The 25013-nt window shown below is 40.7% G+C and overlaps 1 protein-coding gene across 2 annotated transcripts in view; it reads right to left on the bottom strand.

Annotated features, from left to right (window-relative positions):
* Nucleotides 1-90: 90 nt before the first annotated feature.
* The window catches only part of TSC22D2 (TSC22 domain family member 2), a 43935-nt gene continuing 19012 nt past the window's right edge, over nt 91-25013 (bottom strand). The window contains exons 2-4 of one of the 2 annotated variants that reach the window (XM_066619994.1): nt 20585-20656; nt 2376-2427; nt 91-1667 (exon numbers count right to left, since the gene is read on the bottom strand). In XM_066619994.1, the coding sequence (XP_066476091.1) occupies nt 1407-1667; nt 2376-2427; nt 20585-20656 (385 nt within the window). In that variant the 3' untranslated portion in view covers nt 91-1406. The remainder of the gene's footprint in view (nt 1668-2375; nt 2428-20584; nt 20657-25013) is intronic. The other variant, XM_066619995.1, reaches the window with a different exon arrangement.

Raw genomic sequence — 25013 nt, 5'->3', positions numbered from 1 at the left:
GCCAAATCTTTCAAGAAAACTGTTTTAATTTCAGAAAGTGTTAAAATATATTGTACATCAACTTCTGACATACTACGTTAGTATACACAAATGATGGTCTCTTGAAACTGTATTTATGAAATGTACATTTTAATTTAAATACTCAGTATACACTGCACTTAATCTGCATGTTGCATTTATTAAATACATTAAAATCTGCAATTTAACAAAACATTTTCTGCATACGAAATTCAAAACACCATTTTAAATGAACAAAAGATGGCTCACTTCATTTTTTTTAAACTAGTGCATAACACACCAGCTCAGCTCCACCAACACTAGCTGTTCTTTCTTTTTATTTGACATTGTTCACAGACTATTACATATCACAATAAGAGTGCTGGATAAAACATGAGGTACGAAAGTGGTTCAGAGATTATAGGTCATGCAGATCATGCTAGACAGCAAAGAAAAATGTGAATGAGAACACTAAATAAAAATACATAAAGAATGTGCATTATAAAATAAAAACTCAATTACACAGCTTTTCTTCTTTGGTTACAAAGTAGGTTGAACAATTTCACAGCTTTTTATTCCCACCCAAAAAAAGTCATACGAAATGTCAAAAAGCAGAGGAATCATGGCAATTTCTCTATTAGAAAGTAGAAACAGAAATGAGCAAAGTTTTCTTCATCAAAATAGCCCATCAATTATTATATCACAATGACTGGCGACTACCTGTACAGATGCACTATGGTCTTCATACTTACACTATACAAAAATTTACATTCAAGCTGGGTCTTAACTACTGAAAATAAATACCAAAAGGTAAATTGCCATTAGTGTTAGAAATATGCCAGGATTCTTTTGTTCAATTATTGCCTAAACATTTTATCTATTCAACTCAATCCTATCAATTTTTACTGATACTTACATTTATTTAAAAAAATTAAAAGTTCTGTGACGTTGTTCATGTACATTATGAGTAGCAGCCCTGTAATAAATAAAAACACAAATAAAATGAAACTAATGTAGGCAAATGTTATTTGTAATTGAAAGAACAGTGGCTCTAAAGATGAATTGTTACTATGTGAAAAAAGCAAGGCTCAAAGTAATCCATGAGTAATGGAAACCTTGAAGAGCCTCACCAAAGCTCTTGAAGACCCGACTCATACGCACCAATAAATGCAGACTTTTGCATTATAACTCCTTCTACCATTTCCCTTCTGCACTGATGGCATAACTGGACACCAACTGTGCTGTATGACATCTCAGTGAGGGAAAGCTCTTGTAGAATGATTGTCTAATACTGAAAAGGCCCAAACACACAACTGAAGCATGGCTACTCGCTTTCATATAAAGTGGAAAGAACACCAGTGGCACACAAGGACAGATTGCTTTCAGTTTCTTAATGAGGCAAGAAAGCTTTACGCTGAGGAGACATTCGGCTGCTGCGGAGGTTGCGTTGGCTGCGGAGGCTGTGCTATCACTGTCTGCTGTTGAGAAGTGCTACTAGGGTTGGCCTGTTGGGTTGAGAGCTGGGATAACTGATCATTGTTTGAGAGAGATTTCAACAGTGCATTTTCTCGTTCAAGTAAAGAGTTTCTTTCAACTAATTCTTTTATTTGTTCCTTCAGTACTTCCACTTCTTCTCTGACTGCATACATCAAATGGCTTTTCACCAGATCCTGTAAATAGCAAACCATTTGTTAGTTCTCAATGCCAAAATCTCACCATGCCAAATTCCTAGGCATAACTTCATTGGCAGTTAATTAAATTAATCCTAGCAACACAAGTAACACAGAAATATCTAAAAATAAAAACATTCACTACACACACACTTTAGACTGAGATAGAGTTACTATTAGACAGAAACAGGAAACTGCCTTGTATAAAGCCAGACTATTAGTCCACCTAACTCACCATTATACACTGATCAGCAGTGACTCTCCAGGTTTTCAGACTGGAATTTTTGGGTCACATATGGAGATGCCAGGGATTGAACCCAGGACTAATAAACATATCAGTTTATACACACATGCTTTTCAATGTTGAAAGTTATGAAAGTACAGGGGACTGGCTATACATCAGCTCCCAAATGACTTTCAAACTGTTAACTTCCATTCAAATAATTCAATTATCAGCACAGCACTGCACAAAGACAAAGTAATGAAAAGCAGCAGGCTGTTCACCATGTTATTCTTGGGTAAAACATAAGCTGGTTGCTACTCTACACCTATACAGAGTCCTAAACTGAACAAAAACTGCTTTACCTTTTATCTTAAATTCTCCTACTACTATACCTACTTGAAACTTGAATGTGCCTTGTGCAAAAATGAATATATCAGGTCACATAATTAGAATTGTAAGGATCAACCATTTAGTTCTCTACTTACCATTGCCTGTTCTATTTTGTTGTCAATGGCTACAACACTCGCACCAGATGCACTGTTAAAAAAAGAACATGTATACAAACACCATCATTAGAATGAACACGACTGATTCAAAGCCATTCTTTGTACATTTTGTTACATCTTCCATCAAGACTAATAAAATGTATTTATGATACTTTTGAGTGTTTTCAAAGTGCTTTTCATATATCTTAGCAAGTATTACAACAAACCTCTTATCCCAATATATGCAGGAACAGAGAATTATATCCTCAAATAAGGATTACAATCCACAGAATGTTAGACATGCTTAAATCATAACAAGACCAATGGAAATTAAGCACTTAATTATTCAATGGGACTTAGCCATGTCTAGTTCTTGCCAGACCCAGCCCCAGATATACAGTCTATGGCCCCTGTTAAAGCAGGTTACAGATCTCTTAAAACAGAGTAAAAGAGAGAAGTCACAACACTATTCAAATAGTTGTCATGGTTTGTACCATTATGTGCAACTGAAATAATTCACAATTATAACCAAGCCAACCATGCCATCATAACCAAGTCATCCCTTGCTTCACTGGGTCAGGAGGCACTTTAAGGAGAGGTTCTCTTATATTTAGTAAGGGAGAAAATTTGTCCCTGATCATTCCAGCATAGCATATTTTCTGTAGCTGTTCACTTGTGTTCTCTTCAAAATCTCCACCTTCCCAATCCACTTATGAGCCACTTTGGAATAGGGAACAATCCCCCCCCCATTTCCTTCACTATGCAAAGGACTATGTGGACACTTGCTCATATCAACATCTTTGTTCTTCTCAAGGATCACCCTGGGGGAGGTACTGAATGCGGAATGGGTGAGAGGGTATCTGAAACAAAAGAATAAGTTGTGGCCTACTGCGGGAAGATTCTGACACTTGGCAGAGCCGAGCAAAACCTTGCTGCACTACCTCCTATTCTCATACAGCCAATGCCCTCTGCCTGCTCTAATCTTTGCTTCCCTTTTATGGAATTAGAGGAATAATTCTTTTCCCTGAGTACAGTATTTGTCAATCCACAGTTGGTTGAATTCATGGGTACTGGACCCACAGATACAAGTCAGTAACTAATATATAAACAAACCAATCTCTTAGGTTAGTGGTTCCCAAATTCTCAGAGAAAGTTTCACATGCTGTAAGTAAGCATGGAGGAGGAGCGATGGTAGCAACACAATTGCACTAGGGACGAAGGTTTTTTAGAAAACTTATCTCTGGCAGCGCCAGTCCTCTGGAGGGGTTCCCATGCCTTCGAACAGCTAAGAAGTGTGATAGCAACCCACTTCTGGTTTGTGACTGTGAAATTGGAAGTGGGTAACTATCACATCTTTAGCTGCTCTGAAGCACAAAGAGCCCTGCACTGGCTCCCGGCTGGCGCTGCCACGGATACATTTTTTTAAAAAAACCCTTTTGTCCCTGTCAGCGATGCAATTGTAGCAATCGCATCGCTTCACCCCTTAAGGGGGCAGAGACTGAGTTTCTAAGGCTGGGGCATCACGATGCCCCAGTTTGGGAACCTCTGTCATAGGTCCTTGTAGGCATTTGGTCTATTATGACAAACAGTATACAGGCATGTGCCACTTAATCATTCACTTAACAACTGTTCACTTAACAAACTGCATGTACTACGGTGGTCAAAGCACAATAAAGATGCTCTTAATGAAGCAATCGCATCTCCCATAGCCTGCAGCAGAGTGTCTGTTTACACAACAGAGAGGCTCTTAATGCAAAGAAGAGGTAATCTCCAGCAATCTGTGCAGCCAGCTAGTGTCTGGTAGGGAGTGTCTGTTTACACAACAAAGGCAACAGATTGGACTGAATGTTCACTTAATGACCTAATCGCATAACAGGGATTGGAGAACATGTCCCCATTGTTAAGTAGTGCACACCTGTATATAGTCAATGTAGCTGCCATCCAAGATGACCATAGGTAGAGGGTGGGTTTTTTGTTACTGAAAACACACAAAAACCACATTTTGGTGTTTAAGGTATTTTCCAGAAATTAAAAGAGATTACTGTTAGAACTACTGTGGCTGCATCTACCACAGTACATTTTTAAAGTGTTTAAAAAAAATGAGAACTTGGAATAAAAACACATAACACCACTTTCTGCCTTTCAAATTACAAAATCTAAGAAAAAATAAAGCTTTCAAACACCACTAGCCATAAGTAAATCAAGCACAGCAGTTGATTCTACACAGTAAAAAAATTAAAGCAGAACATACTGAACAGCTTTTTAAAAACAACCAATCAACTTGAGAAGAGTATTTAGGACTAGTTTTGCAGGATATCACTAAGGCAGCCATTTTCAACCTTTTCCAGCTCAAGGCACACTGTCAAGGCACTAAAACTGTCAAGGCACACTCCCAGTTTTTTACTTACATTAAATTACTACATTAAAATTAATTTTTAATTAATATAATTAATACAATTAAATCATTACATGACAAAGGGCACAATCCTAACCAGGTCTACTCAGACGTAAGTCCTATTTCGTTCAATGGGGCTTACTCTCAGGAAAGTGTGGTTAGGATTGCAGCCAAAGACTAGGAGGGAATATGCCTGTGGACTTACTTCTGAGTAGACATGCCTAGGATTGGGCTTTTGATCGCACTCTTTTCTCAAATACAGGAGCAGGCAATTGGCACTTCTCTCTCCTCCTCTCCCCCACCCCACCCCACCGCCACATTCCAATTTTTTTATTTTTATTTATTGATGTATATTAACGTATACATTCCACTTAAATTTACATAATTATACATCAACAATCTTTTTTTTTCTTTTCCCCCCCTCCCCCTTGAACAGCGACCATTAACATTAAGTATTTATATCTGCAGCCATAAGCACACCTTTGGATTTTATCCATTATAACAGTACTGGGCCCCCCTTCCCTTACCCATCTTATATATCTCAACCATTTCTTTTTTATCTCGGTTTTCTTATCTTCCCATGTCTTATCCTGTTTCAGTATTGATACTATGTCTGATTGTATCTATTCATATAGATACCAATTTCATTTTTCCACAGTTCATTTTGATGCATCTTTCCACCCATATGCTATAACTGCATGGATAGCTAGAATCATAGCTTTGAATAAATCCTGATTATGTTTTTTTTTCTTTATTATTATTATTTCCCAAAACTCCCATAAATGTTAAAGCCACATTCCCTCCATCTCATAATTTCGGTTAGCACCTCCCCTACTGTCCCTACCTTCACTCATCTACACCTTCCAAAGATCCAGAATCACTTGCCTCACATTCTTACCCCCCCCAATTGCCTGCTCCTGTATTTCAGAAAAAAAAGTGTGACCAAAAGTCCAATCCTAGGCATGTCTACTCAGAAGTCCCATTATAGTCAATGGGGCTTACTCCCAGGAAAGTGGGGCTAGAAGAGGAGCCTGAGAGCCCGGCCCAGCCCAGGCATGTCTACTCAGAAGTAAGTCCCATTATAGTCAATTGGGCTTACCCCTAGGTAAGTGTGGATAGGATTGTGGCCCAGCGCCCTTACTGTCAAAGCTTTGCCAGTGGAGGCAATGCAGGGAGGGTCACTTAGGGGCATTGCAGGCAAGGAAAAGGGTCTCTCAAGGATCCTTTTCCAGCCAGCTGCTTCTGGCACCGTAACTCTTCTGGCTTCCTCTCACTCCCTCCTCACTCTGGCTGCTTGCCCCCACTCACTCCACGCTCCCGCCACCAGGAGCTCTTCCAGGCTTCTCTGGCTGCCCAATCAGCACGCACAGCAGGAGCTTCAAAGTCCCTTGGGGGCTGCCCCTTTTTCTCCTGCTGCAAATGAGGCTCCAAGCGGCGGCTTCTCCCAGCAGCAGCTTACTGACTCCTTAGTCCTGTGGTATTAAGGCACAATCCTAGCTAGGTCTACTCAGAAGTAAGTTCTATTGTGTTCAATGGGACTTACTCCCAGGAAAGTGAGGTTAGGATTGCAGCCAAACAGTCTCTGGGTCTCAGTTTGCATCCATTTGCAATTAGCAGATAAACACAAAACAAAGTCCCCTCCCCCAGCAAATACATCATTTCTTCCCCCCTCCCTTTCAAAACCCCTCCAGGTGTGCTGCTAACAAACTCAGGGCACAATCCTAACCAGGTCTACTCAGAAGTAAGTCCTATTTTGTTCACTGGGGCTTACTCTCAGGTAAGTGTGGTTAGGATTGCATACTCGGAGTGCTGGCAGCTGTTTTTTTGTTTCTAGCGTATAATTATAACACCTTCATCCACATTTTGGGGGTAACTGGGGTAAGGTGTTGTAATGGGGAGCCATGGCCAATGGCCACAAGGATCAGGGGAGCCTCAGGCTGAAAAAGTTCAAGAACCACTGCCTTAGCCCCATTGCACACACCACTGTCTTATTCTAATAACAAAACAAATCGAATGCGTCTTGCAACTTGAATAGGATCAGCTATTATCAGAGGTGAGTCTATGGCTGCCAAGGAGGACATGAAATGCTGAGTTGCACCACACAGAGAGGCCTTAGCATGAATGCTGTAATCCTCCAAAACAATCTGGGGAAGATCAACACTACCTATGAGATCACCCTTACCAGCTCAGGGAGACCACTGAATAGTAGGGTGGGCAGTATGTAAGCAGAAACCCAATCCTGCCTCAAGTCATTCACAATCAGTCACATTTGAAATTAGGTGACAGATAGGCACCTAGTTAAGGAAATTGATTCATTACAGATTATCGCTCCTCCGGGGCACTCCAGACTCTGGAAACCTGGTGGACAAAGCAAGGAGAGGTTAACCTGATCCTCCTCACCCAATTAGGTCAGCTTATCATGACAGGTCAGCTTGATTATCCAGTATTAAATTCTGGATGGCACAGGTTGTATTGTTCAACAACCTAGCACTGAACAGCAGCATTTTATGGCCTAGGGAGCTATCACCCAGGATAATGCAGGTTAAGAGCGGAGCTGGAGAAAGATGTAGACCTCAAATAACTTGTCTCTTCCCTGTAAGGGCAGATCTGCCATTGATGCCATACTTCACACTGCCCACCGCAAGTTACTGAAGCACCCAATTCAAATCTGTATTCTGCTCTTGACATTCAAGTCAAACAAGTTGCACCTACTCCTTTCTGAAATCCTAGAAATCCACCATACTGTTCCCAGACACAAAAATCATGGAGCCAGATGGGTTTCTGTTCATAAGTTTCATATTGCTAGACTACCATAAACTATGTTCATGAGGCATGACTGAAAAAGGATGATAGATTATGTGCTTAAATTTCTTTGGTAAATTAAGATCTTGGGGCTAAATCTGTCTCACTCACTCAGTTTGTTTTCAAGACAAAGTGCTTTTTTTTTCTTTCAAAACTGGCCTCCCTGGGGAGTGGGGAGGAAGAAAAATCCTAGTAGGAACTAGGGTACACAGTCTTTCTCTTCATGCCTTCTTCAGAAAAATCACCTCCTGAAGCTAGAACTTGGGCGTACAGGAAAAGAATGACTTTGCCCTTCCCTGCACACTCTGGTTCCAACCTGGATTCCTTTCCAGCTGGATTCCCGGAAAGAATCTGGAGGCAATCTTTGTTTTAAACTAGACATGCACACAAATTCAAGGGGTGTTTTTCCAACAAATACCCAAAAGTTGAAATGCCCTTCTTCTAGGAGCAGATCTCACAGAGACTGATTTTTTTTACATCCCGTTCCCAAACCATGCACCCACCTACCCAAAGTAATATCAAAAGCTGTTCTGAACATTCCCCCTTTTTAAAAAGCAGTTTAGTTTCAGCATAAAGTTGGGGGTGGATAGATGGGGAGGAACAAAATACAGTCTGAAGCACACAGAATTAGTTGCATGGTTCTTTGGATTTTGGCCAATATTTCTAGGCAAAACACAATTGTCTCTTTAGAAATCTAGCTTAGGCTTGTTTAACCACTTGTCTGGTTGCCACCAGCAACCTTGAATTATGGATGGCCGAATGGATGATGGGCAACTTTTAAAGTCCATTTTAAATTTTTCACATCTCTGCAGACTGCAGCAGCTTTACTGCAGTGACTGGTTGCTGTTGTCACCATTCACTTTTTTCTTTAGAAATGCCCAGGAAAGGGAGGCTAAAGGAGGCAGCAGCCAACCACTGGGAATGCTAGCAGTATTTCAAATACTGTACTGTTGAAGCTGACATGCCCTGCAAATGCATGGGGGGAAAAATTACTAAAGGAAAAACAACACCTGTCTGGAATACTATCTGCATTTGAAGTACTGATGGAATTGCCACTGTCTAAAGAGGCATGATAAAAAGAATTTTTCTTTGCAGGTTACTTTAGTTAGTAGCCTTCCCCCCATACAGGCTACTACGTGTGGAGGCCTCCTTTACCTGTCTCAGGATTGATTCTGAGAAAGGCTGGTGTGGTTTGAGCTTTGTATTGGGCCACAGGCTCCTTGATTCAGCCCGCCCATCTTTGACAGCAAGTTAGGCTTCATCACTATAAGAAGCGACATAAGAAGATACCATTCAGTTCTCTACTCAGGTGACAGTATCTGAAGTAGAGGAAAAGAACAATACATAGCTCATGTCAACCATGGTTCCCAGATCCATATTACAGACCCATGCCCTTTTCCAGAGGCAAGCTGTCCCATCCTGGAGAAGATAAAAGAGAAGGCTCTCTCATCAGAAAATATACACCTTTAAAGTCCAGAATTCCTTTTGGACCATCAAAGGAGGATTAAAGCACAAATAGCAACAAGGCAGACCTGCCTTTAAAGGTCTCCATTCATCCTCATTCCCCAGCTATGAAGATTCCAGACACCAGCTGTCAGGGTGATGCCACAGCCTTTGCATAAGGGGGCATTTTCAGCTGTTTGTTCACTTCTTTGGAAAATCAGCTTCCAATTTGTTGGGTCATCAAGACAATGAAGAGCAGGTATGCACTGTAATTATGAGAGTTTTTGGGGACAGGTTCATGGACTCCCACAGAGTAAAATATGATGCCTAATATCACCTTTTTCATCATGCCCAAGAATGGGGACACTATGCCAATTCTTGATCTGAAGAGGCTAAACCACGTCCTGAAGAGAAGTTCAAGAAAAGTTCAAGATGGAGGTGCTATGCTCAATTCTACTAGCAAGAATGACTTTCTCGGATTGACAGACCTAGCAGAAATTTATCTCCACGTACCCATTAGACCTTCTCATAGGCAGTTTCTTCACTTCATTATGCAAAGTCACTTTCAGCAGCTCTCATGCGACCCCCATTCAGTTCAGAGAGATGACGCTCGGGGTGCTTGCTTAAAACAAATATTTCACACGGCAAAATGCTTACATCAAAAACATTTTAAAACATTTTAAAATGTTGAACTTCCTCAACATTTTAATTCCATACACCTTAGGCAACAAGGGAGCATTCCCCGGATGTTCTAGGGCCCTTATGTTCTTATTACTAAAAGCAATACTAGTTGGCACAACTAATCATTTTACTAATGTTTTATGTATTGCAAAAAAATGAGAATGAGGCTGCACTGAAAGTTTGTATGCTTTCAGTTTACTTCAAAACAAATGGAGAAATGTAGTTTTAAGCACACATTATCAGATGACAAGAATGGGGAACCCATTCTTATTAGTATATGTTAATCTTCCTAAATCCCTTTTTCAGTAAGTCCATAGAAATCACCAATACAATGTGACAGGATTCTAGAATAAGTGAATGCTCAATTAAGCAAACTTGAACTATACAGTAATACTTCCCTTAATGCTGCTTTATTACAGCTCTCTCCTTATGTGACTGATAGTTACTGTAACCAACATAATCAGTGTGCTCTGGGAATCATGGGATCAATCAGTGACGGTTTCCTGCCTCACCTTTAACAGCTTCTCCTATGGTGTTGTTTCACATAGCACTCAACTTTCTAGTAGTGTATTCCTCATGTTATGGCAGATGCTGTCGCAGTCATGCTATGTACAATGTATTTTAAATAAAGAAGATTCTTACACCAAGCAGCATTCCTTCTAAACTGCACAACAGCACAGCTCTAATGAAAGCATTGTACAGCTTCCCTTTTGTATTCCAGAGCTTGAAGATGATGATGTCATTGCAGAGAACTCCAGAGCTGCCCCAAAGCAGACAAGGTAGGCTTCATGGGAGCAAAGATGAGAGGGAATACTGACACCAATAATTCTATCCTAGCTCAAACGCTTGAAATAAGTTTTCATGGCAGTCGTTCGTGCTTTCTCCTGCAGAAGGTATTTTAAATGTGAATATCATACCCACTTAATAGTTCTTCTAAACTGAATTGCCAAGGGAATATATACCACAATATTGGGGCCCAATACTGAGAGCCATTTAGGCACAGACCAATGTTTGCACACATGGTTGGGGAGTTCCAGGCCCAGGCACACACAGAGCTCATCATGAAGCAAATGGATCAGATCTGAACCTTGCTCTGCATATGAGGCCAGGATCCAAACAAAGGAATTAATGACCAAGGGTACTTTTGACTTGCACTTCCGGAATAGCACTTCCCCATGAAACATGGCAATCTTCTACTGGAACTAAAGGAATTTTCAAATAAGCAGTTTTACAACAGCAGGTTGCTATGCTGTATCAAAATAAAAGATCCTACTAGACACGCCCACATTTTACACATGCTTAAAGTTGCTCTTAAGGTCTAAGCCAGCAGTTCTCAAACTCTCCAGGAGTTTGAAAACAACTCCAAGTTTTGCAGGGGTGGGGGAATAGTGAGGACATAATCACCCACAATTGAGCAGCTGCAGGGAACAGAAGGGGTTTTTTGGCACTTATCTCTGCCGCACAATCCGGCTTGTCCTCTTAGGTCATCAGAGAAGGCCTTTTTGCAAGTGCCGCCACCTAAGGAGGTACATGGGGCGTTGGCAACAAATAGGGCCTTCTCAGTAGTGGCACCAATGTTATGGAACTCCCTTCCCCTTGACTTGAGAATGGCTCCCTCTCTTGAAACTTTTCGGCGAGGCCTGAAGACTCTTCTGTTTAAACAAGCCTTCTGAGTTCATGGCCTTTTTAACATCTTTTTGTATTTTTTACAGGCCTGATTCCTCTATGATCTGCTGCTTTATGCTCTTTTTATCTGACTACTGTTTTTAATGGCATCTGTTAATGTGTTTTTTAATATGTTTTTAATCTGTTAAATTATGTTTTAATCTGTTTTTAATATGTTGTAAGCCGCCCTGGGTCCCGTTAGGGAGAAGGGTGGGGTATAAATAAAGTTTATCATTATTATTCTGCCAGCACCAGCCTCCAAGGGGGGTACAGGGAACCCCGTGGATCCCTTTGCAGGACCCTCCACACCTCAGAAAAGTTAAATAGCTATTGTGGCCCACTTCCAGTTCTGTGACTGCAACCCGGAAGTGGGTTGTGATAGCTATCCCCATCCAACCCCTTAAGGGAGCATAGATGGCTTCCCTGGTTGTTGGATCGTAACCCAACAGTTTGTGAACCTCAGGTCTAAACCATAGAAAACACCAGTTGAGAAATGGCTCAGTACTTTAACATGCATTTAAGGTGGTTTCTTACAACCTTGAACTGGAGAGGTCTATAATGTTAGGGACTGTTTTTTTATACTACTTAATACTATACATATCTTAAATGTGTTTTTTGCATTTGTTTCAAATTTGGCTAGAATGGAATACGACATCTTTAAGTAAGAAGTGCACTTGCTCATTTAAAGAGTTTTCTACATGTTTATCCAGAAGTACCCTCCGGTGGACAAACTGTTACTACACATACCAGAACTATTCAAATACTTAGAATAGGGAAGCGCAGTAGAGCAAGTAAAATTAAACAAAAATCATGAATCAAAAGGGAAGGAATTCTGAAGAATTAGGGAAAAACATATCAATCAATAGTGGAAGTCTGAATCAAAGGGCCTGTAACCTGGCAACCAGTTAAGGGCCAAATCCTATCCACCTTTCCTGCACTAGTGTAGCCGTGCCAATGGGGTTTGCGCAGCATCCTGTGGTGGGAGGAATTATGGAGGCCTCCACAAGGTAAGGGAGCATTTGTTCCCTCTCCTAGGGGTGGCACTGCAGCTGCACCTGGGCTGGAAAGTTGGATAGGACTGGGCCCTAAGACATCAAGTTCTGCTATAGGTAATAGGACATCTGTAAACCTTTGCTTCATTCCAAAAGACCAAAAGTTTCCTCTACTGTAATTGGTATGGCAAGGCAGCACTGTTGAAGCTGCAACTGAATTCACTATACAACAGTACATAATAGGATCAGACAGAAAAATCTTAAAGATCATGGACAGAGCTTGATCAGGGAAACTTCACAGCACCAAGACATGCAGTTTTTCCAAAGGAGTATCATAATTTTAATAGCTGTATCCTGCTGTCCTCCCTTTTTATTTGTTTTGCTTTTTTTAAAAAAGGAAAGCCAGATGAGGAGTTCTTGAAGATGTGTGAGTTATTGTAGCTGGGGTGGAGGCTGTCTATGCCATGATACAACATTTGGATAGAAAGAGGATAAAATTCAGCTTTCCATGTTAAAGGTCAGGTATACAGTCCTTATGGAACAAAGAATTTCTTCAGAAGTAATGCAATGCTCACTGAAACTTCAGAAGTTACAATAGTTGTGGCATAAGATTATCTGTGGCTGGGGGAAATAGGGCTTCAGTCTGTCCTTTGCATGGCTAGCAAAACCAGATTATGTCAGAGAAAAAGCAAAATTATACAAAGAGGAATTGTGCTTCTCGCAACACAAGAATTGCATGGGCATGTGTAGATTAGAGTGTACAACACTGGTTCTCAAACACATGCAGAATTTCAGCCTGAAGGTAAGTCTTTGCGGGGACAGGGAGAACAGCAGCAAAATGATCCTCAGGATTTCACCACTACAAGGGAAGAGGGAGCTTTTCCCAAACATAAAAAGCTGCTGAGGTCCAGTGAGCCCCACAGAGCCCTCTGCAAGGCTCCCCACAGCTTGTAGGAAGTAAAAAGGCCATCACGACCCACTTCCGGTTTCACGAACACAACCCAGAAGTGGGTCACAATAGCTTTTTTTACTTTCTACTAGCTGTGGGGAGCCCTGCAGAGGGTTCTGCTCAGCTCCCCAAACAACCCTGGACCCCAGCAGCACGTAAGTTATGTTTTTAAAAAGCCCCCTCTTCCCCCATAGCAGCATGATCATGAGAATCATATCACTTCCTTTCTCCTGCTCTTTAAAGGGAAAGGGGCAGTGGTTCTCTAGCTGGTGGGTCAGCTACTGGTGGGTCTAGCTGGTGGTTTGAGAACTACTAGTGTAGAATATATGGTGGGGGGGAGGAAAGTACCATCTGCTACCCACCACTTTCCTTCTGCAACACACAGAGTTATGAGCCAGGTGTTCCTTTGAGAAGAAAATGAGGACAAACATGAAAAGGGGAGGTGAATTCTTTTTCTCTTCATCTTTCAGCCATACCCTGGAGAAAGTGTTAGTGCCAAGCAGATGCTATCTTCCTCCAATGCACTACAGTTGTTGAAATAAACTCATACCTACCAATGCACAGAATCACAAGCAAAAATCAAACAGAACACGCCTTCAAGGAATGTTAACTCAGATGTAGAGTGCTTAAGAGTAGTCTTCCCTTGTATGTGGCAGGAATGGCTTGCCACCATTTTGATTCTTGCATGGAGTATCTCATACAGGACAGACCGGAACTCACAACAAAAGATCATAAAAACAGTAGCATTTCTTCTCCACATTGCTATCCTAGAGTTTCATTTGCTTTCCCCAGTTGCATTTAACACTGTGAAAACAGGAGGGAGCTAATCATAATACTGCCACACAGTAAGCATATCACTCCTGCAGTTATGAGAACTAGTATAGCAGAAGGTAATCAAACTTCGTTTTATGTCAGCCTTGCAATAATTGCCCACCCTGCAATTTGGTAACCCACCTCTATGAATTCCTTTGGATTCAACAGCCCAGAAGTTATTGAAATCCCTTATGCTTCAATGAGCATTACATACTATTTCAGATGAAAAATGTTTTGAACACTCATGTGATATGACTCATCATTCAAGGTTTTATGTAATTTCAGGCCCTCTGATATGCAAGTTCCTATGAGTTATTTTGAAAAATCTTTGACATCACAGAGCTTGACTATACTGCTACAATCAAACATTCCTTGAAACTGGTATTATGTCTGCAACCTCCAGAGTCCACAGAAATAACAGAAAATCTTTTGAAGTATGGATAGATTACATCCTCATCCAGCATTTCAGGATTGTCCAGCCATCACTGTAAAGGTAAGTTGGTAATTTTTTGAAGTTACAGATGGGGTCTCTGTATCTGCGGATCTGGTTCAACACAGATCCCCCAGACTTGCGTTGAACTAGACTTGAGCCAACCTGACCCAACCTGGGGTGGTGGTGGACAGGTCGATGAAAGTGTCGACCCAATGTGCGGCGGCAGTGAAGAAGGCCAATTCTATGCTTGGGATCATTAGGAAGGGTATTGAGAACAAAATGGCTAGTATTATAATGCCGTTGTACAAATCTATGGTAAGGCCACACCTGGAGTATTGTGTCCAGTTCTGGTCGCCGCATCTCAAAAAAGACATAGTGGAAATGGAAAAGGTGCAAGAGAGCGACTAAGATGATTACGGGGCTGGGGCATCTTCCTTATGAGGAAAGGCTACGGCGTTTGGGCCTCTTCAGCCTAGAAAAGAGACGCTTGAGGGGGGACATGATTGAGACATACAAAATTATGCAGGGGATGGATAAAGTGGATAGGGAGATGCTCTTTACACTCTCACATAATACCAGAACCAGGGGACATCCACTAAAATTGAGTGTTGGGCGGGTTAGGACAGACAAAAGAAAATATTTCTTTACTCAGCGTGTGGTCGGTCTGTGGAACTCCTTGCCACAGGATATGGTGCTGGCATCTAGCCTAGACACCTTTAAAAGGGGATTGGACAAGTTTCTGGAGAAAAATCCATTATGGGGTACAAGCCATGATGTGTATGCGCAACCTCCTGATTTTAGAAATGGGCTATGTCAGAATGCCAGATGCAAGGGAGGGCACCAGGATGAGGTCTCTTGTTATCTGGTGTGCTCCCTGGGGCATTTGGTGGGCCGCTGTGAGATACAGGAAGTTGGACTAGATGGGCCTATGGCCTGATCCAGTGGGGCTGTTCTTATGTTCTTATGAGCCCTCTGGAAGTGACTGCAGCTGTGTTCTGGTCGCCTCTGAAGGGTTTCAGAATGGCTGTTTTTGCCCCCAAAATGCAGCTTCCTGTTTCCAAATGACATTTTTACCCATATATGGCATTCTGACTCCCAGGGAAGCCGCTGGAGAGCTTCCTTGGGCCTCAGAATGCCTTATAGCTGCAAAAAAGTCACTTCCAGTTTCACTCTGGAAACCAAAAGTTGCAGTTTTTTTGGCCGAAATGGCCATTCTGAAGCCCACAAAGGCTGCAGGTGGATGCAAGTGGCTTCTGCAGGTTCATAAAACCCTCCAGTCATTGTTGGGGAGGGGGGGTTTTAAAGGGACCAAAACAGCAGATTATCTGCAATTTTCAGTATCTGTGGGGGTCTGAGAACAAATTTCCCACAGAGGCCTCACCTGTACTTCCAATTTCCTCCAAAATCAGTGCCAAACTGCAGTTTAAGTATGTTTGAATGTTTCCATGCATGATCCATGGTAGAGCACAAGTCAGCATCTTATAAAAAGTAAAGTCATATTTTCAAGGTACTGTCAAATCAAAACATAAATTTTTGCCAAGTAATCAAGCTCAAATTATCACTTCCCGGGTCAATCAGAGGGCACAGTCTTTCAACTCTGAAAAGTTTTATTTCTCAAGCTGCAGACAAACAGGCACCAAGTTTCTCAAGCAGCAGGCAGGCACAACTCCTTAGAAGCAATTTGTTTCTACAGCAACGGTCCAGCCAAAGTTAACCTTTTATTCTCCTTTCTTCTGCTGCAGCCTGGTTCTGCTTTGCAAATGCTTGCAAAGCAGGTCTGTTTTTTGAAACATCAGGATGGGAATCCTTTCCATTTGAAGCAGGCTACAATTCAATGCACCATTACTTAAGAACACCACCCATGGAAAGCAGTAGGTCTACTTCTGAGTAAAAAGGGTTGCAAATATATGCAGCTGCATCTCTCTGCTGTGAACTGAATTGCACACTCCCAGTTATGTGTTATGGGTTGTATGTTGTACGTAGAGCTTCTGGCTTAACAAACCAGATACCTTAAAGGTGGATTTGATTCATGGTTCTCCTGTAGTGGTTCCCAACCTTTTTCACTGGCATATCTCTTGGCAGCCCATTTCCATAAATTGTACCTTTCATATTAGCAAAACGTTTGTAATTAATAATACAAGCCCTCATCTCCTCCATATGAAAGCCCAGACTTCATGTATTTATCACAGTGTTTTTATCTGTATGAAGAACAGAAGACTCTGCCTATGCACTGTTTTGCACCAGAAGTGTGCTGAGAAATTCTGGGTGATTGATAACTTCCATATTATGTTTCAGCTTTTTTACTGTGCTAGTTTTCAATCACTGATTCATACATGAATTGATGACCAAAAACTAGCTATTGGTGGGGCTTTCACAGCAAACTAGTTACCTCCCTTCCTGCCTTGCTGGTCCTTGCAAGGCATTCTGGAGCATGACCTGCCTTTTTCTACCATTATTCCATTCTTCTTCAAGTACCCCTAAAGGTCCTGTTGAGTGTCCCTGGGAGTACATGAATACCAGGTTGGGAACCACTGTTTTACTGGTATGTAGTTTACAGTGCACTTACTCTGATAGTGCTTACAAAAAGGTGATGAAAACCAGAATTTAAAAAGAATAAAAATATATCTTATGATCTTTTACTATGTTTTTAATAAATTAGAGACTACAGTTCTTAGGTAACAATTAGTGGTGGGTTATTTTGCAGGATCTGGCCTTGAGTAAAATCAGACAAAACTTTAGTCAGACACCCCCCTAAGTTTAACCCCCAACTTATCCGAGGGTCATAGAAAATTCCATGATTGTTGGCTCAAAACCTGCCCTCGACTTATCTGTGGGATTGATTTATAGACGGGTGTGTGCGGTAATTCTGCATTACTTAAACCAGCCATTTGGGGCACAACTGGAGATGTTTTACTATTGCATTGCTATTGTTTTGTAAATTATAGACAATTATTTAAAGAACTTCCTGTACATAACTGCTTTGGGAGTACTTGTGTTTAATGCATTTCTATATTTCCTTTTAACAAAAAGCAATCACCTATTTGGTTTGAAAAGTTACAGATTCTCAAGTACTATGTTCCACACTGACTATTAAATATTAAAAATTCCATGTTCAACGGAATAAAAAGTTATTTTAAATTACTGGATAGTGTAGAAGAGAGATATTAAGTAAGCCACAAAACAGTTTTCAGAAGTACTATATGCATGTAACATTGTAACTAGTCATTAAATCAACTTGTTATCTAGGTGACAGTCAGGTATGATTAAGGACAAGAGAGTTACACTCAAACAACATGAATGAAAAATAGGCAATAACTGAATGTTAAACAAGTTGTAGAATGCAACATGAAGACGACCGATGCACTTCAGGCTACATCTAGTTCTTCAGCAGAAAAGGGAGTTGAATTCCCAGAACAAGTCTGTGAAGTGTTTAATTACATGTAGGCACCTCTGAAGTACATGCAAGGCTTGCAATTAACAGAAATTTCCTGCATGAAGAGTTATTTTCAATTACCAATACTAGAGACATAAATCCATGGCTGTTTCTTCCCACTTCTAATGGCTCATTCACAAAAAAGGTATTATAAATGCTTATTATACGGATGTCACAATTGCCACCAACTAGGCTGCAGCTCAACCAAAGATCACTCAGAGTACCTGTTCAATTCTATGCATATCTACACAAAGCTCTATTGTGTTCAAAGAGGCTTACTCCCAGAAAACTGTGTACAGGATTGCAGACTAATACTTTCATTGGTACAGAGACATTTTATGTCAGATGGCTCTAGAGAGTTCAGTAGCACAGTTTGCTGCATACTCACATTGTTAAGTTACTGTAAGATCAAGGAAAGCTTTTAAATGACATACAGCCCAATTCTATGCATGTCTACTCAGAAGTAAGTCCCATTAGAGTCAATGAGGCTTACTCCCAGGAAAGAGTACACAGGGTTGGGTTGTTAGGCCACAATCCTAAACACACTCACCTGTGCTCCATTAAACAGTGGGGTTACTTCTGTGTAGACATACACAGGATTGCACTGTTAAGAGATCCTTAACATTGCACTGTTACAAACTGAAATCAGAAAACAGACTCTTCTTAGAGTTGCCTTAAATGGCAAGAAACTGGATTAGTCCTCAGAATTGAAGTTTAACACTACTACACTAGCTTATAACACACACTGATGAAGATTTGATCAATCACTGAGACAAGGAATCTCAGCACACTGATTAGCAGCAAGTGTATTGCTGTTGGTATGCAAGTGAAAGTTTAATGTTTTAATATGACTTTTAAAAAACATTTTAGAAGTTAAATTTCGAATTACCTACTTACATTCCTCCCTCATCTCCTATTTTGAGTAATTTAAGATGAGAAAGTCTCCCGAGATGAATGCACCTAGCAACGGATGTTCGAGCAGGGAGAACCATGCAGCTTCCCGGAGGAAGATACAGCAATGAGAATCTTTTAATAAAATTTTTGAAAAAGGCTTTAAATAGTTGCAGCTATAAGTGGCATCCTCACAAAATATTAATGAATGAAAGTGCAGGTTTCTTCAAATACTAGATTTATCCCTCTTCTGGCTGTGCTACACAAACAATATTCAGCTCTTGCAACTGCTTATTGCATAGTTCTGTTGGCTTCAAAATACTCTCAAGACAATTGTAAAGTCACAGGAGCACACCAGCCACTGAGAAGTGTAGTAATGAGGCTACTTAATGCTCAGTGGTTCAACCTTCACTAATAATGTTTAACACTAAACTCATACAGAAGTGTTCCAATTTGAGGCAAAAAGGTATCCTTTCCCCCCGTTTCACAACAGGCTCAAGCAAAGCTCCTGATCTACATTGACTGGAGCCCTCAAACGGAACGCTCTTCTTAAGGGCTGGAGGTTACCTACAAATGTTGCAGGTCTGATTCACTACCATTTGGTTTTCTACTCCTTCTTCCTTAACAACCTGTACATACCCAATGTTTCCCCTTTGTCTTCCATGAAACATCCTCATGCTGGCTTGAAATCAGTTATAACGTAACAGGCTGGGAATCTAAATTAGAAGTCGCAATGCTCAACTATAAGATATGGCAGAGACAAGATATGCAAAATAAATGTGTACTGAAGGGGTTATGTTAGAACACCCCTCTTTCAACAGTTGTGCGTTTAAATATAGCATGTAACTTTAAAGTTAAGAGCTTTTCTGTATTTAAATTTTAGATGTAGGTTCAGATCACTAAAGTCATTTTAAATGCAAGAGAATTAGGATGCATCACTTCTGAAGTCAACAAGCAGGTAAGTTATAGGAAACCATTAAATTTTGTTCACGTTTGCCATACTGAACCAAAGAAATGATGGTTCATAAAGTTCAACAAAAAAGTCTGAACACACTGTACAGAGCATAGCACAAACCATAAAAGAAAAAAGCCACCAAAATTTCAATCTGGAATATTAATATTGTGAAAAAGCCAAACTGCAGCTGCTGAATTAGTAATACAATTTTCACAAGTGGCACCCTTGAAGTTGGCAAGACAGCAACAAACCCAAAAGCATGACTGTGCCTGAATCCACTTTAAACACATTCCTATTCCAAATTTCAGCAACACTACACTACCTGTACCAATTTTGCTCAGATTTTCTAGCAGGGCTGACACCCACACATTCTCTATTTTAATTCTGCAATAATTTAGTGTCATTGTTGCTTTGAAAATATTTTAATGCCATCATTGCTGGTCTTCAAAAAGTTAGGTTGGTGATATAGTTCGCTTCTATCGTACCCATCTACACAGATTTCTTGCTCAGATGAGCATCTAAGAATTTATAACTATTACAGTGCTCTCAATATCTACACAAGGAAGTGATATTCCATGAGATGCAAAGAGCATAGCTATTTGATTTTTTAAATCCTGTGACTGCTCTAGTTTAAGTAGGAAAGCTGAGGATGCAAGCAGATGTTGAAATGAACATACTAACTACGAGAAATCTGCGCAGTGCAAAGCTGTTCATGCATACTTCAGCATGTATGCATTCCATACTTCAGTATTCATACCTATCCCAGAGGTTCTTTGATCCTCGTAACTTGTGAGAATGGAACACTTGGTAGAAAGTAGTTGAAGGATTCCTATGAGAGCCAGGAAATGAAACAAGATTGAGAATGAATAATGATTTGTTCAGAGGAAAATGTTGCTTTTTCAGATTTACTGAGGGAGGTCCAAGTTCAAAGCTTACAACTTGTAATATATGGAAAGGTACAAAATACAGTAGATTGAAGCATTTAATTTTTGTGTGTAAGAGAATGACTTCCATGAAGACAGGAAAAATCAGATGTAAGAATTGGCATACCACATTAGACTAAAATCAATCTAATTCAGCATTCCATTTCAAGCAACAACCAGCTAATACACAAGCAACCAAAAGCAGTATACAATGATACTCTTTCCCTATGTGTCCACTATACTAATGCAAAGCATTGCTGTACAATGTCCGGTTAATACAAAGAATCCACACATGTTCAAGACCCTCATTCCAATTCTATAAAATATTTCCAAATGTGGCTAATTTGCTCTCTATTCAAATATGCTCTCTATTCAACAGTTGGCATCAGCACTGAGTTTAACATCCAAATTTCACAATACAGAACACATCTACAGAATAGACGCATCCTGACTTTTTTCCATGAGCAGTTCATATTTATAAGTTTGCTAGTTGCTATTCATACAGATACAGTATTACAAAGTTCTTGTAAATGACTGAACATGAACCTTGTTTTCCATCAACCACAGCTGCCAATTTTTCCACCTATAGATGTATAGGTTTTTAAATGTATGGATGGTAATAGTTGTTGCCTACCCAGAGCACAAAATATTAGCCAGAAAAATTAAAGCAAGACTGCTTTTAGAAGTCATTACAGAATGGCTAAGATCCAGCAAACCATATAACTCAGTGTTCCTGAAGGTTTGTCCTCTGCTGTACCACTTCACATGGTTCATCAATTCGAAGTACCATCCAAAGTAACTGGCAACGACTTCATCCCCAATTACTTCTTTTTGATAAATTAAAGATCAATAAGTCACCGGGCCCTGATGGCATCCACCCAAGGGTTATTAAGGAATTGAAGAATGAAGTTGCAGATCTCTTGACTAAGGTATGCAACTTGTCCCTCAAAACGGCCACGGTACCAGAAGATTGGAGGATAGCAAATGTCACGCCTATTTTTAAAAAGGGAAAGAGGGGGGACCCGGGAAACTATAGGCCGGTCAGCCTAACATCCATACCGGGTAAGATGGTGGAATGCCTCATCAAAGATAGGATCTCAAAATACATAGACGAACAGGCCTTGCTGAGGGAGAGTCAGCATGGCTTCTGTAAGGGTAAGTCTTGCCTCACAAATCTTATAGAATTCTTTGAAAAGGTCAACAGGCATGTGGATACGGGAGAACCCGTGGACATTATATATCTGGACTTTCAGAAGGCGTTTGACACGGTCCCTCACCAAAGGCTACTGAAAAAACTCCACAGTCAGGGAATTAGAGGACAGGTCCTCTCGTGGATTGAGAACTGGTTGGAGGCCAGGAAGCAGAGAGTGGGTGTCAATGGGCAATTTTCACAATGGAGAGAGGTGAAAAGCGGTGTGCCCCAAGGATCTGTCCTGGGACCGGTGCTTTTCAACCTCTTCATAAATGACCTGGAGACAGGGTTGAGCAGTGAAGTGGCTAAGTTTGCAGACGACACCAAACTTTTCCGAGTGGTAAAGACCAGAAGTGATTGTGAGGAACTCCAGAAGGATCTCTCCAGACTGGCAGAATGGGCAGCAAAATGGCAGATGCGCTTCAATGTCAGTAAGTGTAAAGTCATGCACATTGGGGCAAAAAATCAAAACTTTAGATATAGGCTGATGGGTTCTGAGCTGTCTGTGACAGATCAGGAGAAAGATCTTGGGGTGGTGGTGGACAGGTCGATGAAAGTGTCGACCCAATGTGCGGCGGCAGTGAAGAAGGCCAATTCTATGCTTGGGATCATTAGGAAGGGTATTGAGAACAAAACAGTTAGTATTATAATGCCGTTGTACAAATCAATGGTAAGGCCACACCTGGAGTATTGTGTCCAGTTCTGGTCTCCGCATCTCAAAAAAGACATAGTGGAAATGGAAAAGGTGCAAAAGAGAGTGACTAAGATGATTACGGGGCTGGGGCACCTTCCTTATGAGGAAAGGCTACGGCGCTTGGGCCTCTTCAGCCTAGAAAAGAGATGCTTGAGGGGGGACATGATTGAGACATACAAAATTATGCAGGGGATGGACAGAGTGGATAGAGAGATGCTCTTTACACTCTCACATAATACCAGAACCAGGGGACATCCACTAAAATTGAGTGTTGGGCGGGTTAGGACAGACAAAAGAAAATATTTCTTTACTCAGCGTGTGGTCGGTCTGTGGAACTCCTTGCCACAGGATGTGGTGCTGGCGTCTAGCCTAGACGCCTTTAAAAGGGGATTGGACAAGTTTCTGGAGGAAAAATCCATTATGGGGTACAAGCCATGATGTGTATGCGCAACCTCCTGATTTTAGGAATGGGTTAAGTCAGAATGCCAGATGTAGGGGAGAGCACCAGGATGAGGTCTCTTGTTATCTGGTGTGCTCCCTGGGGCATTTGGTGGGCCGCTGTGAGATACAGGAAGCTGGACTAGATCCAGTGGGGCTGTTCTTATGTTCTAAGTTGGGAGACCAGATGTGTCGCAACAAACACCAGTAAGAGGCTCAGGATGGATGGGAGGGCTTTTTCAAGTATGAAAAGTATGTTTTGGAGCTCCGCCCATTGAGATGAGCCTCGCACATCTGTTTGTTGTGTTGCATTCCTGGTCTCGCTGCCAGGCAACAGATGTCCAGGGGTCCTGTGAGTACTATCAGACATCACCTCACATGCTACAGGTGATACCTGTACCACTGGTTGAGAAATACTGGTATAAACTCGTTGCACAAACCAAATGTTTTCCAGGACATGAGGTTTTAAAATAGAACCTGACCATGCCACATGCACAGGAAGCATGGGGAAAATAAAGAATGAAAACATTAAGACTCAAGGAAGTCCAAAGTTCTGCTGCTTAAAGTAAAAAACTCCACTGAACATACCTGAAATAGCACTTTGAGTCAAAATCTTCATTCTGAATATTAGGTCTTATTCCTGACATTAAAAATATATAAACTTCTAGTAAGGAAGTAGCGTGCTATTAACAAAAGTAGATTTCAGTAGGTGATAAATGCTTTGAGTATTTTTCTATCAGTTGTAAAATTTATTAGAAACCTTAAAAGCAGCTAAGGCGTCTTTGTTCATGTCTATCAAATGTTCCAGGGAAACTGGTCGACCTGTTTACTTTTAAAAGAGACCCCATTCCAACTTTTAAAAGTGGTTAACTATTTTCAAGAAATGTTTTCACACAGAATAAGAGCATAAATGCAGTTTATATAGCATTTTGCTTCTAAGAAGTAGTCAGAAATTCCATGTAATGTACAAGATGCTGTCAGATAAAATTTGATTAAAAACCAAAATTCACATTTCAGTAGCAAAGCAACAATATGTTGCCCCTGAGGTATAGCTGCAATCCGGTACTTGAAAAGACAAGGCAATAATTATTTGGCATATTCTGCTCCATCAGCTTATGGCACATTTGGTGGGCCTGCCTTTCTACAAAGTATTTTTTGTAGCTACATACAGTACTTAGCATTTTAAGAATGACAGCCTGGGGGAAATACAAAAGCTAACTGAATATCAAATGTTTCATTAATATTCAGCCAAGGATAGAAAGATTGCCTGGCATATTTGCTTTTGTAATTATTCCAGAAAAAAGCTAATAACCATGTTTTTATTAAAGGTACATTGACTATTCCCTAAAAGGGGATTAAAAAACTCATTTGAAGCTCATGTCAGCAGACATGAAGAGTATGCTACTGCCTATTGATATAAAGGCTGTCAGGTAACAAGGCTATCTCAGTGCTCGACTAGAGGTGACCCTAGCCAATTGTGCTTTACATTACTTTCTGATTTCCTTCTCTTGACCACTGTGATTTTTCTCCTACCCCTTGCCAGAACAAACTTGCTTCAGTTTTTATCTTTTTATTCTGTATTTCCTCTATTCTCTATGCATGTCTCTCCCCAATTTTCTCCTTTGTGTTCATTTCTTTAACCAGTCTTCATCTTCAGAATACCCTTCGCCCCAAACCGTCTGTTACTTTCACTTTCTAGTCATCTCTAAGGAAAAAAAATTAACCCCTCCATAACCTTCCTCTACCAACTTGCCTTTCGTTTATCTGCTTCCATGCTTTTATATGACGCATTCATTACTGCACGAAGTGTCTTACAAGCTTTGTAGAAAATATTTTCTACAATCTCAAAGTCAAAGTACCAATCAGCAAAGCAATTAATGTAATTATTAGTGGATGGGGTGAGCAAACCAATGTGAATAAGGTTGGTGGGGGAAAGCAA

The sequence above is a fragment of the Tiliqua scincoides genome, chromosome 3 (assembly GCF_035046505.1).
Source record: "Tiliqua scincoides isolate rTilSci1 chromosome 3, rTilSci1.hap2, whole genome shotgun sequence".
Classification (NCBI taxonomy): domain Eukaryota; kingdom Metazoa; phylum Chordata; class Lepidosauria; order Squamata; family Scincidae; genus Tiliqua; species Tiliqua scincoides.
Note: the sequence above shows the minus strand (reverse complement) of the source record. Positions and strands in the feature narration are given on the sequence as shown.